Source organism: Misgurnus anguillicaudatus, chromosome 20 (assembly GCF_027580225.2).
Source record: "Misgurnus anguillicaudatus chromosome 20, ASM2758022v2, whole genome shotgun sequence".
Taxonomy (NCBI): domain Eukaryota; kingdom Metazoa; phylum Chordata; class Actinopteri; order Cypriniformes; family Cobitidae; genus Misgurnus; species Misgurnus anguillicaudatus.
The window spans coordinates 3,941,834-3,960,056 of NC_073356.2; the positions used below are offsets into that span (position 1 = coordinate 3,941,834).

At 37.9% G+C, this 18,223-nt stretch overlaps 1 protein-coding gene across 2 annotated transcripts; it reads right to left on the reverse strand.

The window, feature by feature from the left end:
* Positions 1 to 993: 993 nt before the first annotated feature.
* Positions 994 to 10,290, reverse strand: ddah2 (DDAH family member 2, ADMA-independent). 2 transcript variants are annotated; one of them, XM_073858008.1, is made up of 6 exons: positions 10,073 to 10,290; positions 3,760 to 4,258; positions 3,496 to 3,684; positions 2,039 to 2,162; positions 1,808 to 1,947; positions 994 to 1,516 (listed from the first exon to the last, which is right to left on the reverse strand). In XM_073858008.1, exons 2-6 carry the CDS (start codon positions 4,048 to 4,050, stop codon positions 1,400 to 1,402), a joined length of 861 nt encoding a protein of 286 aa, XP_073714109.1. In that variant the 5' UTR covers positions 4,051 to 4,258; positions 10,073 to 10,290; the 3' UTR covers positions 994 to 1,399. The 2 variants fall into 2 exon arrangements, with proteins under 2 accessions (XP_073714109.1, XP_073714108.1); XM_073858007.1 differs by having other exon boundaries at positions 10,068 to 10,290.
* Positions 10,291 to 18,223: the final 7,933 nt, after the last annotated feature.

Sequence of the window (18,223 nt, forward strand, 5' to 3'; positions counted from 1 at the left end):
TGTCAGAAAATGGCATCTCATGATCTGAAGATTCAGAGGAAAGAAAAAGCATTGGGATTTGTTTTTTACAAGTGAACTATGAAAAATATTTCATATGCATTTGGCATTAATCCAAAACAACATGCAGTGCATTACACAGGGTTCCCACGGGTCCTTGAAGGTTTGTGGAAAATTCAGGCCCTGGGAAGTTTTTGAAAATATACATACATAGATACAGGTCATTGAAAGTGCTAGAATCTATATTTTCTATATTCCCTGTGTAGTGTAGGATAAAATCATAGATTTTTTAAGCACACATGCTAAACTGTTCACTTTAAATGCTGATATATTCTGTATGTGAATGTTGACTCATACCAAAATGCCTTTTTGCATAGTTGTGTTTGACACATGACGTCTCGGGTTACGTATGTAACTGTTGTTCACTGAGAAGGGAACGAGACGCTGCGTCTCCCTTGTCATACTTTCTTCGTCCCAGTAACGCCGTCTTTGGCAATATTTCAGATAGCGATATACTTCCTAGCTCCCGCGTCACCCTGTCTTTGTCGTTAAGCCTCATCATTGGTTGAATTTGATAAACACATTCAGACACACTTACCCCTGGAGGTGTCCCCAAAGTGTCACCGCAGTGACACAGCGCAGGTTCCCTCAAAAGGGAACTGCAACAATGTATCTTAAAAGGTAACACAATGTAACCTTGCTCTCACTAGAAATGTGTCCCCACATTTACTCCTTGAATTTGAGGGTATTGGACCTGGAAAGTCCTTGAATTTGAAATTAACTAAGGTGTGGGAACCCTGATTATAAGGTATACATATTTATCAAATGTATATGTGTTCCTTGGGTTTAAACCCACGCTCTACCACTGAACTATACAGGGGCACAGATATATTAACTTACATGACAAGTAGCCATGTAATAAACAGGATAATGTAAAGCCAGACAGTTTTATTTTTAAACTGGGCTCTTATGACAACAAAAAAGCAAGCGAAACAATGGCAGAAAAATGTCAAAAGACTTGTTTAATTTTTATTGTGTTCATATTTATGTTTTCTGCAAAATACTTAAGAATGGTTAGTAGTTTAGCAACTCTTTATACAGGAACAAATATAGCTGACTTGACATTATAAGATAGGGGACTTACAAACTTGTATTTGTGGTTTATGCTGACCAGCTGTAAACTAGAAACAAGAAATGAAATCTCAGCACATTACATTCTTGAAAATATATTGTTATAAATGTATTATAATAATTTTAAACAGTCATTTTATTAGGTGTTAATCATATATAACAACACATATCGCCGACCCTATGATCTCATATTGACTCCTTTGTACTGTAAGGTAAATATGTCATCTGTAAACAAGATAAATGAGAAAGTGATTACGCTGGACTTCTGGATTTAACAACCAAGTTTCTTGTTGATGAGGAGGCAGAGAGAGGACAGCGCCCCCCCTTGTTTAAAGGCTTCACTGCAGGCTGTGGGCAGTAGAGTGTAGTCTGTTAACCGCTGGAAGACCTAGAAACCCCAAAAACATCATACATATTATTAGACATGGGGCCTTATTTATAAAGCGTGCGTACGCACAGATTTGATGGTAAAGTGTGCATACACAGAAATCCACGGCAAAGTTCATATTTATAAAAACTGACGTGGAAAAGTGCTTAGTGCCACGTCAGGGTCTGAGCAGATGTACGCACTTTTGCAAGTACGTTGGTTTATGAATTACACGTACGCATTTTTGATAAATGATCGTAAGATGGTTTCTAAGTTTTATAAATGAGGCTGCAGTGTGCAGAGTTTACTCACGGGAATGCTGTCGGGACACTCCTCTGCTGTGGGATGCAGGAGGAAATCCACTTTAGCTGGACTTCTGACGTACACACAGTTAGCGGCCACATCCTCGGCTACTGACAAGATGTCATAGTGATGATCGGTGAGCTGTTCCATCATCTGTGACCACACAAACACAGACACAATCATGTGACGATGACGACCACCATGAAGAAAATAAAAGGCAGATCTTCTTCATGTTAATGCTCATTCTGAGGGTTTTTTTGGCTCCTTCACTTTGGCTGATGATGATGGTGTCAGGGCCGCCCATAGAGCAGATGTTCTTCAGTCGAGAACCTCCACACACAGGCACGGTGGACACCGCAAAGTCCTGAACAAAACAACAACATTAAAAAATGGCATTGAAACCGAACAGCCATCCATACCACTCATTTATTCCTCACTCATCTGTATGATTATGGGTGATCTTCTTCTGGTAGTGCTTATTCTGACTGCAGTAAATTGTTGTGTGTTGAATTGGAACACTGTGTTTGCTTCATGCGGGAATCTCTTAATGACGAAATGGATGAACAACACACGCTGCCTGTAACTGCACTTACAAGCCTGCGAAGCTTCAATTGTGTGTCTCAAAGAAGAGCACACAGACCTAAAGTTCAGACGGCCAAAAGTTTTTTGACGCTCTTGACGGCGGTGATGTGAACGTACAGTAAAGTTGATCGCACACCAGACACGAAGCTCAGGGTCGCGCCGTTCTAAAAAAAAAAAAAAAATCGAACACATTGTTTTCTATGAGTATACACCGGCGCCGCCAGCTTTGACTCAGGAACTTGCTCAAATCCCTGTCACGCCACTCACCTAGTTTAACATTAAATAACATCATATTTGTCCTAAATCATTAATGATTAGCATTGGCTCCCAACATATATTTTGCATTTTGAAGTAGACGCTATCTGACGAAGCTCGCGCTATTTAATGTGCACTTCTGGTTTACGATACCTCCGAGTTGTCCTAGATGGGACGTGGTGCGACGCTGAGCTGCACGGCCGGTGTGTGACCCCCTTAAGTGTAATAGTCAAGTGTCTTACCTTCTGTTCATCTAACAAAATAAACTTTGGAAAATCAATATTTTAAAACAGGAAAAATTCAATAAACCAGCTGATATAAAAATGTCTCTCTTAAAGGAACAGTATGTAAGAAATGTATATCAATTAATCATAAAATGGCCCTGATATGTCATTAGACATTAAAGGCGGAGTCCACGATGTTTGAAAAACGCTTTGGAAAATTAAACGGGCCGACTACCAAAACACACTTATAGCCAATCAAATCAAATGCCGGGTTGCGTATGTGTGGGGCGGGTCTATCAACAGAAGGTCCAGATTCTATTGGGGTAGGGGCGTGTTTGTTTAGGTGATTTCAAATATCAACATTGGCTTTCAAACATCATGGCCTTTAAGAAATCATTTTCATTTGAAATACTTATATCACTGACAACAGTGGTCGGGCCAGGATATTGTCATTTAAAAAGTGGAGTTGCAACCCTTAACTGATGTTTATGTTGTCATTTTGTGTATTGGCCACCAGCTGTGTGATTGCAATACCAGTTTTGGCCACAATCCTACATACTGTTCCTTTAATTATTGTCCTATAGGTTATGTTACCATTGATTGTTTCCTTCATTGTTGTAGTATTTGATGTCTCACCTTGAAGGTATCGGCCAGAACTTCTGCTCCACGATGATTAGTATGTTTAGAAATGCCCACAAAGAACTCTTTTCCTGTGAAGAGCACATCACTTCCTTCAAGAGTGGCCCCAGCGGATCCTCCCTCCTCATCGCCCATCTCCACCACTGTCAGATTCAGCTCGCTCATGACCCGCCGTACAGCCTCCGCCTGAAAACACACAAACACACGCAAGCTGAAATACACTCAACATCTCCTGAATTTATCATGTGAAGTGTACCTCACCTCACTGCGTCTCTGCTGTTTGAAAGGCCGAGTAATAAGAGCCGTGTCACCCTGGATCACGGCAACGTCTTCAATCCTCCAACTCTCGGGCAGCTGTGCATCGGCAGGTATTTCGATCAGCTGGAGTCCTACCTTTTGCCTCAGCGTGCCCGTCAGCACACCCATCTGACGTTGGGCCTTGGCAAGATCCGCCTGAGCACCTTCTCCACCCTCCGCCAACTTCCCAAAGGATTCTGGGATACCTCTTACAATGGCATGGGTGAAGCATCCGTACGGATGAATATTGGCCATGACAATGGTGTATTAGATTCGTTTTTATATGATGTGATTGTATGTGGGTGTGCGTTTACACGATGCAGCCAATCATAAACCAGCAAAAGATGAGAATTTAGGTCTGTGCAAAACACACTGTGGAAGTTGTTAACAGCAAGAACTGTTGATTCAGCCAACCACTTTTGTCCTTCCAGAATCCCCTACAACATCTTTCCTTTAATAAGGCCTAAAACAGAGAGAGAGAGAGAAAATAAAATGAATTTAGAGAACAATATATTTTGTGAATAGTAATACGTTCATGTATCAGCCAATCCAATTAACATTTTTTTTCCAGATGTTTCCTTTTTTGTAGGGAACAGCAAACATAAAGGCATTCCGGAACTTTAGGTTTATGCCAGCAGGACCTTTCTTTAATTCACACTGTGTTCTAACCTGACGCGATGCGACACAGCTGACTGTGCCATAGTAGAGTAACGTTTGCTATTTTGGGATAGGATTTTGGTGAGCTAACAAAACTAGGGTCCAGACCACTACCATCAGGTATATCTAGACAACTGGCAGGCATTTACAGGACAGGACAGGACAGGACGACTTCAGTACCGAATCAAACCATCTTTCCCTAACCCCAAGCTTCAGGTCAGTGTTGTTCAGATCCAGTTCAGTAGTTTTTGTACTTCCAGATCTCTCTTCTTTATAACTTTGTCCTTTACTTAAAGATGATCGTTAACACTTTAACTTAAGCACAAGACAGACATGAGAGGAGAAAAATAGCAAACATGAGAAAAAATAACAGCAGAGTTTATTGAATCATGTCTTCTGACTGAGCATTGAGACTAGGGATGCATATCAATTAATCACGATTAATCTATAGCAGAATAAAAGTTTTTGTTTACATCATATATGTGTGTGTACTGTGTATAATAACTTTGTATAGTTAAATGCACACACATGCATGTATATATTTAAGCAATGTTTACATATGTATATACATTTGTATATTTATGTATAATTTATATTATATATAAATATAAATACTTAGTATATAAATATATTTTTTTCTTAAAATTATACATGCATGTGTGCATATTTATATATACATAATTATTATACACAGTTCACACACATATATGATGTAAACAAAAACCTTTATTCTGCTATAGATTAATCGCGATTAATTGATATCATGCATCCCTAATTGAGACTTCATCTGACTAAAAACAGATTTAACAGGTGTTAATTTAGACAGTCGACAGCAAAAACTAGGGATCGACCGATATGGATTTTTCAGTGCCAATGCCGATACCGTTTTTTGTTTCATCAACCTTAACCAATGACCGATACAGGCTGCCAATTTTCTTGAGCCGATATTTGGAGCCGATACTGCTTTTGCTCACTCAATTTACATCATAAAAATTATGTTAAAAAATGGCATGTTGTTAAAAAGAGATGTTATTAGTTTGGACAGTTCTTACATTTATTTTAGTCTAGAACTAGTCTAATCCCTGTTCGGGAAACTGCCCCATAGAGAAATAGAAATAAAAACCAGCTTTGTTCATCTATGATCAGCTGTTAGGCAGAGCTTTCGATGTTGTCATGAAAAGGTTGGTTGTTTTTAGTCACATGACCTGCAATCGCTTGCATCTTCCAGCACTCTGTCTGTAAATAATGCCGTAAAAAAATCGGCGAACACCGAAGCCATGTATCGGCCAATGCCGATACACATAAAACTTGCAAATATCGGCCCGATAATCTTTAATCTGTCACATTGTGCTGCATTGTAACACAGCTAAATGCTATTTTTACATATGATCTGTTCTGACGTAAAACTACGTGAGTAGCCTAGAGTAGACTGTAAAATAGTGACTAAATTGGACCCAGTAACACCTCTGGGTGGTTTCCCGGACAGGGATTAGACTAGTCCTAGACTAAAATAAATGTAAGAGCTGTCCAAAGTGAAAACAACTTGCACTGACATATCTTAAATACATCTGTGCCTTTTGTTTTGCCTCAAAATGCACACAAGTAATGTTTTAAGGAAGGCATGTTTGTTAAAACTACTTATATTTCCTAATTAAACTAAGGCCTGGTCCTGGTTTAAGCTAATCTCTGTCTGGGAAACTGCCCCTTGTGTTTTAATCCAACCAGCTGTTCCTTTAACTGCTGCTAAAATGGAGGTGCGTTGAGCGCTTGCAACAATAAATTAAGACATTTTAAATAGCAAAATAAAAATTTAAATGGGAATCATGAAAAAAACACTGACGGTCAGTATTGTTGATTCTGTGGCAGGCTGCCACAAATAAATCAATGTATGGAAAAAAACACTGCGGGTTGATTTATACCTCTCGCGATGCTCACAACCTTAAGAATCAGCTGTACTAATGATGTTACGCAGACCGATATGCACTTTGCTTATGCAGAATGATATAGCATTGTCCAGAACTATGTTCAGGTAGCGTAAAAGCTAGAGGGGCAGATTCAAATCTGCCCATATGGCCCTCAGTTAGGGCACGCTGCATTTTCATATTCCAAATTTACATGTAAAAATGTGGGGAGCTGTGGAGCTCGATCGTTATAGATACAGTCCAACAGACCAACCGAGCCCTGCGCTCAATTTTCAAACATATTCATCTCACTTCACAACTTATGTAGAGTTCAGACTGCACGATTTTAGCCATGATTTTGATTCGCCGACAGGTTTTGAGAAATCGCTGATAAATGCCTGAAATCACAGGCAAATCGATGCTTGTGCACGCGAGTCACAATCACACAATGTGAATTATCAAGATCTGAAAGAATCGCCGACGAGTCGTCGCCGACACCTGTGAGATATTTGGCATGCTAAATATCTGGACCTGTCGACGATTCAAAATCACGCCGTGTAAAATGTGTTTTGACTGAAAATAAAATCAGCGATGACCTACAGCCAATGAGAGAGCAACATACAGGACAGCTGGAAGTTCGGGGAGGAGTCTCTCTCCAAACATTTCCTCCTTCATAATCTTTATTTCTTCTTCTTCTTTCGGCTGCAATTGCAAATGAGCACACCATCACTTTGTATGAAAACCTTTGTCGCCAATCCATCATGCAGTCTGAAACAGCAGCTACTAAAGGCTACCCCAGATAGTAAGCAGTGTGAAAACATCTGTGACCCAACTAGTTTGAAAATCATGCAGTCTGAACTCGGCATTAAAGGTATAGCAGAAGAATTCCCTGAATTTTTAAGAGAAGCTCCCCCTCCACTTTTTTTCTTTTTTTAAAAATGCACATGCGCAACACTCCACCTGCTCCCGAGAGGGAACGCCTGTTAACGTGTGCACAAGAGAGCATGAACGAGCCTAGTTCTTCTCTTCGCTCTGTTTACAAGTTGCTGCTGGCATGGCTCACACATTAAGATGTTTACTGTGTCTGTGCGGTTCGTGACTTGTGCCAGGGCTTACATCAACTTTTATTAACAGTGATTTTAAATGGATTTCCCCAAATAGCATGACAAACTTTACCTGTCGAGTAGAAACTTCGCGCTGAAGCATCAGTGGGAAGCCCCACCTGTGTGAAATATTCTCCCAAAAACACTCTTGTCTTGTTTCTTTCTTCAGAGGCCCTTCTCTTCTTGTCAAACAAATCGTAGACACCTTTTCTCTTGCGACCCTCAGACATTTTGAAAAAATACGGTGAGAATGCGAGCTTCAATGAATGGCTGAAAAAATAAGTCCATCACACATATACACCTGAAAGTGCACATGCGCAGAAAGCAAACCTAGGGACGAGCACGTACGACGGCCTTACGTAAACATATCATCAGAATGATTGACAACTAGGGAACCAATAGTCTTGATGATCCACCCAGAAAAAGAAAATCTTCCGCTATGCCTTTAAAATAACCTAGAAAATATTTTTTGAAAAAATTATACACATTTATGAGTTAAAAATTTAGATTTGATAAAGTTTATGTAGAGTTCTATATTTTCAAGTGGATTTATATTCGCCATACAGGCAAGCCGTGCCTGATCACAGCTGGTCTTCTCACATAACATTCACAATAAGCAGCTGCTTCTTTTTTGTGGGTTTAATGGCCAAGCTGCTTCTACAACGGAAGAGCTGTTGCATTGCTACTGTGGGTTATACGTAGGGCTGGGTATACGATACGATATGTATCACGATGCATGTGTCATGATACGATACAACATGTTCCATGTTGCAATAAATTGCAATGCTTTTTCTTTTTTTATCAAAAATGTAAAAAATAGAGCTGATTTTTTTCCTTCTTTTTAAAGCCAAAGTGCATCCACACGAAAGCTGCAGGTGTTTTTACATTTTAGTTACACGCATGGATACCTCTATGAACTCTATCCTAGACTATGTTCATAATATAGCTTAGAATGGAGTATAACTTTATTACATGAATTAAATAAGAAATAAGTAAGGAATAATTGACAATGGGACATTGAATTATTTGAAAATAATTAGTCAATTATTCCTCTCTATCCACGTTTACCACAGACTCGAAGAGATTGCTCTGTTGGTTATTTTAAGACATTTGACAGGTTAGGTGTGTGGTTTACAGAAAAATAATCAACACACATGGAAAATTTTTCAACCAATCAGAATAAAGCATTCAACAGACCCGCGGTATAACTCCATAACTTCATCCTAAACTATATTTAAACACTGCCATGCTTTGTTGTTTTTTGCTTTTCTTTTTTTATTTCATTTAAAGCTGTTTTGGTAGGATGAATAATTGTGCGTTATATAAATGAAAAAAGTACAACCTTCGTACCGTTGAGATCTGCAACACAAATGTAAACCACGGGCACATTTTTACTGATGACGATGATGTGTTTAAATCTGATCTGCTTCAATCATGATCTCTAAATCAGTCTTAAACTCTTACAGACATTACAACATTTTGATTTAATCGTCATAATCCTGTTGTTCAGACTCCTCCCTCGCTTCATCACACAACACAACTCATCTCCAGTGTGACACAAATCCTCACAACACAATGATTTAACACACTGTTGATTTAAAGGTCTCTGGTCTTGAAGTGAAGGCATGTCTATGTAGGTTAACATATCGAAATGATTTCCTAAAACAAACATACAGTATAGCGATAAAAATGAGGAGATCGTCATCTTGGACATATCTTCACCCTGACAACAATTAACCATGTTTTTTAAACTTGGTTTTTGGATGTATTTATTACTATTAGCAAAACCATGGTTTAACTACACTAACTATGGTTTTTGAAAACCATTCTTGTCAAAACCCTGGGTTATTTTGTGGTTACTTTGGTTATACCACAGTAACCATGTTCTTTTGGTATTAATTGTAGTAAATTCGTGGTTAATTTTCGTTAGGGCAAACGACAGATATAAAATGTTTTTTATATTATATAAAAATACAAATGACATTTTCCAGTAAAAAGTGCGACACCTTTAACAATGAAACTGTGCTAATAAGGTTTCTTGTAAGGGTGGGACACGCGGCCATACTGGAGTCGACATTTATTTACTTTAGGATCATTTTTCTACTCCAAACAATCTACAACTCCAAACAAAACATCAATGAAAACTCTCGATTTATAAAAGGCCTTTAGCTTTTACAAGTTTACCAAACTTCACACATAAAACATTCATGAAAACATGTGACGATGGATTTAGTCTAACACCAACACGTCTGATTTACCACGGTAAACGGTTTAAATACTTTCAATATATTAAACTTGCAGGTAGCGACTAGTAACGACACAAATATCATCTAGAGATTTCTGGGGATTATAGTTTGTGGTCTTTTTAAGCGCATATTTAACAACGCATCGGTTCTCAAAAACAAACCGCTAAACAGTTAACCAACTAATCTATGTACATAATAACTCAACACGATTTAACTATGAAATATCGATGAAATAAAAAACAGATGAGTAAATGAATTGACTAAGTTATATCGACTCTTCTGTGTAAAGAAGTGTTATTAAATCATATAGCACGAGCTGATGTTCACGCCCTGTTGAAATAAAGAAGCAAATATAAACGCCCTACCTCACCATTCGTGTTCAATGACTTTTACTTCACTTTTAGCTCTTCATTCGGCTGTTTTCTTCTTTTATTGTCCATAAACAATCACTTCACCGTTATTCCGCACTAGTAAATCTGTCTGTGCCCACAGTCCTGATAAAAACACACACGCGTCCACTGTGAGTCTAATGAAGAGAGTTGAAGCATCGACTCTCATCCACATCTGAATCTTTTTCAGGCTGTTTGTTTTTTACTCACTCGTCTTGCTCTCACTGCCACACCTCCAGTCTCTCTCTCTCTCTCTCTCTCTCTCTCTCTCTCTCTCTCTCTCTCTCTCTCCATATAATTCAATTTAACAGAACTATATATAAAGAATTATGTAAGAGACGTATACAATAACACGAACATTAAGGTGGAATTAAGCTAAGATGCTGGGTGACGGATGGAGTACTACTGCAAATAAAGTAAAATAAAATAAAATCAGAGGACATTTACATTATAAAATATACTTTGAAATATAAACATTTAAAGTATACAAATGTACATTTACGCAGGCACATGAGAGGTAAAATAAAAGTACAATACAAGATCAGGGCTGTAGATTATTTCTGAGGGTGTGTACCTTATAAATTAATTTAGCAGCAGCTCATGGGTCTCTGTCTTCCTCCAGTAACATCTTCATTTGATCTGAAGAGCTGTGAAACTCTGCTATGAGCTTTGAGATTTTGTCATGTTTTTCTCTAAGCTCTTTATATTTACCACAATAAAGTAGAAAGTGTGTTTCTGTCTCCATCTCACAATGAACACAGATGATGGAAATTTTTAAAAACCCGTCAAAGTGTGCGACAAATGACCTCCTCCGCCGCTGCTGTAGTTGTCGCTGTCCAGTTGTCTGTCATATATGGCCAGTTAGCGGGAGTGAGAAAATGGCAGAAAATGTAAAAACACCTGCAGCTTTCAAAGCCGACGTGTGGAAGCATCTTGGCTTAAAAAAAGTTCTATTTTTTACATTTTTGATAAAAAAAAGATAAAGAATTGCAATGTATCGTGATACCCAGCCCTAGCCTATATGTGCCCTCGCGAGGATGCGCATAAATATTATTCTGCATGCATACTCGCACATCTCTCGTTCGTGCGCGCTTTATCTGTACCTTAGAATTGGGTCTGAATAAATGTAAAATACTTTTCAAACAACTTGTGGCCAGTAGGGGGCCCCCCAAGCCCGCAGGGCCCCACGCAATTGAGTGGTTGGCGTGGTGGGTAAACACGCCACTTACCGGGCTTTTCCTAGTCCCATACTAAAATGCATAATTGAGTTTAAAAACATCTTGCCATAACATATCTTAAAATATTTCAGTGCAATTGTTTTGTCTCAAGATTCACACCAGTAAAAACTACTTTAAGGTGCAGCGTGTAACATTTAGAAGGACAGAAATGCTATATTAAACACATAACTATATTATCAGTGGTGTATAAAGACCTTACATAATGTACTGTTATGTGTTTATTACCTAAGAATAAGACGTTTTTATCTACGTACACCGTGGGTCCACTTACATGGAAGTCGCCAATTTGTGCTGTCATGTTTCTACAGTAGCCCTAAACAGACAAACTGCTCTACAGAGCGCATTTCGTCACTACTGTGTTTTGTCTTAAACAACAACATGTTTGTCCTGTGGCAGCTACCGTAGCTTCTCTATGCGTTTCAGTAGCCGTTTCTCAATGTCAAGGAAGTTTCAAAAAGGAAGAGTCCTTCGTTCGAGAAATATCCCATATACAGGAAAGGATGTATCCTTCGCGCTCTTCACGCGCTGAAATCACCCACAATCCTATGCGCACAGCACCAAAAGCACACCTTGCAATCACGCAATGACGTGCACTTGCTAGCCTGTTCCATTTAACGTGTTCTCATGCTTAAGAGGAGCCTCGCATATAGCCTCTGAAGGAAGTGACTTGTAAGGACTAGTCCTGCCAAGGAAGTATCCTGACATTGAAAAAACGGCTAGTGAATGGTGGACTGAGCTGTTGGTTGCAATTCACAATCTTACTGCTAGATGCCGCTATGCCTAGTCCTGTGCTGCGTCTGAAACTGCCTACTTCCATACTATATAGTAGGGAAAAGCAGTAGGCATGGCGAGTAGTGTGTCCGAATACCTAGTATTCCAAAAACAGTATGCGAAAGTACCCTGATGACCTACTACTTCCGGCTAGATTTTGCAGCGTGCATACGATGGACACTTCACTATCACATGATGCTCCAGGAGCGGAGTTATGCAACAAAGACGAAAGGGTGAAAGCGGCAATGCGGCCATTTTCGCGCTGGTATGACATGACATGATGATGATGTATGTCACATGATGAATCAACATGGTGGATGTAGTACGTCCGAATCGCATTCATACTACCAGGATTCATATACAGTACTGTTTTGACGGCATTTCATTCAGTACCTACTGTACATTATGCGTTTTCGGACGCAGCCCTGGTTTAACCTAAACCACGACTCTAAGAGTTTTTTTTGGATGTGTATCATTAGTGTATTAATATTTCCTCCCATGCCAGATTGTTATATCTGCACTAAACTCTGGCATAGTCCTGCAGCTGTTCACTAATCCACTCCTTTAAAATGTGGATTATAGTTTGTCCTGTACACTGTCCTATATAACATTTTTACACACATATACTTAACAAAGATGACATTCTCAGTCTGAAAGAAGAAGATTTAAAGAATTCACACGACCTCTCCGCGACCTCTGTTCAACATTATATACTGTCCCTGATCATGACACAATACAATATTATAACAAGAGGAGGATGGGAGGTGAGATTTAAACAGACAGAGAGAGAAAGAGAGATTTACACACAGAGACAGACAGACACACACACTCACAGAGAGAGAGAGAGAGAGAGAGAGAGAGAGAGAGAGAGAGAGAGAGAGAGAGAGAGAGAGAGACAGAGGACAGACAGGATTACAGAAGAGACCATCTGTTCGTTCGTCTTTTCTTAATAATTAAATAAATAAATACGCATTATGTAGTACTCTGCCAGTTATTAGTAGGTGCACAGTGGGTCACACGCACGCACACACACACACACACACACACACACACACACACACACACACACACACACACACACACACACACACACACACACACACACACACACACACACACACACACACAAGATTACTCTGTGACTCCTATTATAAAATATTTAATGCCAGGAATTAGGAACAACGAACTGTTGTGGTGAAGAATAAGACAAATCTGACCACTGACTTCCAGAAGACAAAAGTGATTGAGTGAGAGACGCTGCACCATGATGAAGTTAGTCCTCATCCTCCTCTGCTTTCTGCCTTTAGCAGGTAAGATAGATATTAAATCTTTAGTCGAGCAAAGAATGTCAGTTTAGGTTATCATCAGTGCGGCTGATATTTGCCCTAGATCTGGCTTGGTTTTGGTTGGCTGAAGAGTGAAAAAACAACCAAAGAGTACCCAGTTTGAAACAGCAGACACTTTTTAAAACCTATTTATATCAAACCTCTTGAGTTTGTAGGTCTCCCCTCGTACATCAATATGTAAATTCATTATCATATCTGATTACATGTTGGTCTGAACTTGTGAATTGATTATTTTATTTCAGAATTGATGCATCAAATTTTAACACTCAATCCCTATCACTCGACCAGCACAGATTTCTAATCTTAAAAGTGGACATTTCGCTTAATTTATGCTTACACACAAATATTTGGTGTCCCCAGAGTATGTATGTGAAGTTCTATCTCAAAATACCATATAGATAATTTATTATAGCATGTTAAAATTGACACTTTGTAAATGTGCTGTTTTTGGGTGTGTCCTTTTAAATGCAAATGAGCCGATGTCTGCACTAAATGGCAGTGCCGTGAATGGATAGTGCAGATTAAGGGGCTGTATTATCCCCTTATGACATCACAAGCAGGGGCGGAGCCAGACATTGTAGACATTGGGGGCTTAGCCCAAATCTAGGGGTTTCAAAGAATGGTCCCCTGCTAATATTTTTTCTCCATTTACGGCAGCTAACAGTTTTTTACAGACGCTAGGACACATTTCTCAATGCTTAGGTCACTAAAACTCTTTTTGCAATTTGCTACATTTCAACAGTAATATTTTAATGAAATATATCTTAAAATTAAATGCTATTAAAACAATTGGCCAAATGGAGAAGACAGAGTAGATTAGCATTACTATTGTATTTGTATCAGTGGATTGTGTGTATACAATTGTTGTATTTTGGAATTACAAATAATTAAAAATCAACTACATAAAATATTGACGAATTCTGCATCGTGTCTGATTCATTCCAGTACCATATATTGCAGTGAATTATAAACAGAGTTGTGTCCTTGTTTTACACAAGAAAACATTGTGTAATGCTACATGTTGTTAGTGTTTTTTAGGTCATTGTTTTGTGGGTGACAAAGTGTGTTTGTCAGCTGTCAACCTTTGCTAGTGTTCTGGAAGAATGAGTTGATTTGAGGCCTGAATAAAGTGTTTTGGTAGTTGTAGTGCATTTTGAATGTGAAATGAACTGCTATGAGAACTGTGTGAAGAGTTTTGCAAAAGTGACCTAAGTTTTGAGAAATGTGTCCTAGCGTCAGTAAAAAAACTGTAATAAAGTAAAAAAGTACTATTTTTTTATCTTATCTCATCCTATTTTTGGATAAGAGAAGTTAAAGTGTCATTGTCATTTGTTATGTTACAGTTTCGAAATGACAATACAGAGAACACAGCAAGGTTCTCTGTATTGTCATTTTAAAACTGTAACATAACAAATTTTGACAATGACACTTTAACTTTTCTTATCCAAAAATAGGCAAAATATGTTTGCTGTAGGCTAATCCAGTAACTATAAAGCTACATAAGGAAGAATAACAATTTTGACTTCACTTGAGAAAGTTCTCAACTGCTTATGGAAGCGTCCTCTCTCTCTCTCTCTCTCTGTCTTTCTTTGCTCTCTCTCCACCCTCCTCTCTCCCTATTTGCACTGACAATTATCACACATAAGGATATTTTAATGTAAGAGATTGTAGATTCACGTTTTATATCTGTCTATCAATGTATTTCTGACGTGAAATCATTGTGAATTTCAGAGAAATGCATATAGACAAAACATAACCTGCTTAAGTAACTATTATCACCTTCTTACTTTTGACGTCTTAAAAAAATAAATCGTATGTCCATCTATAAAAAAAAATGGATATGTGCAATAAGCAAGTTTTTTTGCAAAGTTTTAATTCACTGTGATTAAATGTACTTTAAATATAACGTTACCAACGACAGTGTGCAGCAGAGCAGTCAGACTAACGTTAGATCAGAGCGCTAACATTAGCCGTTAGCCATGCAGATAATATATAAGTTGACGCTACTTAACAGTATTTACATCACATAACTATAAATATACACTTACAGTAATAACGGAGGCACTGTAATAATAGAGACACTTTAAAAATGCGTTCACTGTGGGGAGATTCAGCATATTCATTTGCCTTCAACTTGCATCTCTCATTCATTTTCGGTTGAGTGGGGGACCGAAGAGTTTAAAGCTGAATGCCGCCACCTAGTGTACTGGATGAATTAATTTTACAGATCTGAAAAGATTCGGGGCAAAACATTAGGGGCTTGAGCCCTAGAAGCCACCCCCTCGCTCCGCCCATGAAGGGGAGCCAAATTTCAATTACCTTTTTTTCACATGCATGCAGAGAATGGTTTACCAAAACTTACTAGGTTACTGGGTTGATCTTTTTCACATTTTCTAGGTTGATAGAAGCATTGGGGACCCAATTATAGCACTTAAACATGGAAAAAGTAATATTTTTTATAATAGGACCCCTTTAAAAGATTGTAATTCAATTGAACCACAAACTTTTCTCTCTCTTAGTGTCCCTGACATGTTACACGTGTTTCCGGCAATTTCTCCACTGAACTGTCTCAAGTTTCATCAGGAATGTACTGAAGGCCAGCGATGCCTCACCAGCACAGCCGTGGGAGTCAAAGGTAAGAAATGAAACAATCACTCTTTAAAAACCAATGTACAATTAGGAATTGTATGAGGAAGGATGAGTATCATCAGACAAAAGTGTTTCTTTGATTGGCAACATTTTTTAAGTAGACATCAGAAAACCTTTGAAAGTTCTGTATAAGCAACAGATTTTGTGCAGCTTTGACGTCACATGACTAAAGCTAACACTCATGTCTTTTTTAATAAAAAATCTATTTATTACTAAATTTGTTTACATACAGTCTAGTGCTTATTGTCACTTTTTCCACCTAACTGTCCAGTTAAAACATGCCAACATTTAACAACCTGTCACAGTATATTTATGTGTGCAGCACACTGTCATCAGACAACAGTGTAAAGAACGGATATTACATAACACCCTTCACCGTATCCCCAGGAGAGTTATGATTTTCATTCTGGATGATTTCAGTGCTATGCTAGGGTGGAAATAAACAACAGTCTGTAAGCCTGTTTGTGGAGATCATGAACAACTATTAAAAACACATTTTAATAAAACATCGGCACCTCAGAATAACCATAAGAGTTCATTTCAACAGTTTGAAACTATTGGCACATTAACTTTTTTATTAGTTTGTTTTGTTTATTTATTTATATAGCACACAACTGCAGCGTTATGCTGCCCAAGGTGCTGTACAAGCAAATGATATAAAAGAAACACATCATAAATACATCACAAATACCAAGGTAAAGAAAAACTTCAACACAATACAAACAATAAATAAGACGTAATAAATAAAACATTAACACGTTATACATCGCTATATAATTAACTAGAAGAAATAAAAGCTTTTGATAACAGATAAGATTTTAACTCATTTTTAAAAGTAGATAATGACCTTGAAGCCCTTTTTGAACTTTTTGATGTAAAGAGTTCCAGAGTTTAGGACCATAAACCGAAAAAGCCCTATCCCCTCTTGATTTTAACCTGGACTTGGGAACATGGAGAAGCTGAGGACCTAAGGGATCTTGTGTAATTTCGGTGCACTAAAAGGTCTACGAGATAGGGGGGTGCCAAACCATTCAAAGCTTTAAAAACCATCACTAAAATTTTTGACTCAATTTAGAGGTGTACTGGTAGCCAATTTAGAGAGAGTAGAATTGGGGTGATTTGCTTGTATTTTCGAGTACCTGTCAGCATCCTGGCTGCTGCATTTTGAACGGCCTGTGGCCGAAATAATGCTGATTGACTAATTCCAGTAAAAAGTGAATTACAATATTCCAATCACGAAAAAACAAAAGCATAGATTGTTTTTTCTAAATCTCTAGGAGACTAAAAGGACTTAGCCTTTTAGTGTTAGCATTGACACTACGCAGAGTTAAAATTTAACTATAATTTAGGCTACACTAATCAGTGTAAAATATTTGTTAAAATGAACTCCCTCAGTGGAATTTGTTAACTCCAATGTAGTCTTATAGTTTAATTTATAGGGTGTTATTATGGTAAATATATTTTTGGGACAAAAACTTTATTTTCAAACAGTGAATTGCTCCATCTGAGGCTCAGGCCGAAACTCAGCTGCCGTGCTGATTATAACACATAACTCTTAATATTAAACTCAATACTAACAACAATATAAAACATAACAAATCACAACTTTCAAATGTTATTGATTAAAATTGTATTTCTTTAACATTTACTTATGTACTGTGAAAAAGATGATCTTCTGCTTGAACTGCATCAACCAAAAACATGGTTTAGTGTCTATTAACACCCTAGAAGTTAACAAACACCACTAAACACTGTAGTAGTTGATTTTTTTAAAGTGGTAATGCTATGCTTTGACACCAACTCTTTCATTCTTCCATCATTGATTCAACTCAATACCGTGTTAAATTAACTCTGAACTCTTTATATTTCCATTAACACCATAATTTTAACTCTGCTAAATTTGCTGTGAAATGTAAATACAGAACATCATGGTTACACCCACACTTTAAACATTGGCACCTGATTAATTTGGTTATATTAAGACATATTGACATCATTAAAGGTCCCGTTCTTCCTGTGTTTTTGAAGCTTTGATTGTGTTTACAGTGCACAATATAACATGTGTTCATGTTTCACATGTAAAAACATAGTATTTTTCACACAATCTACTTATCTCTAAATCACTGTT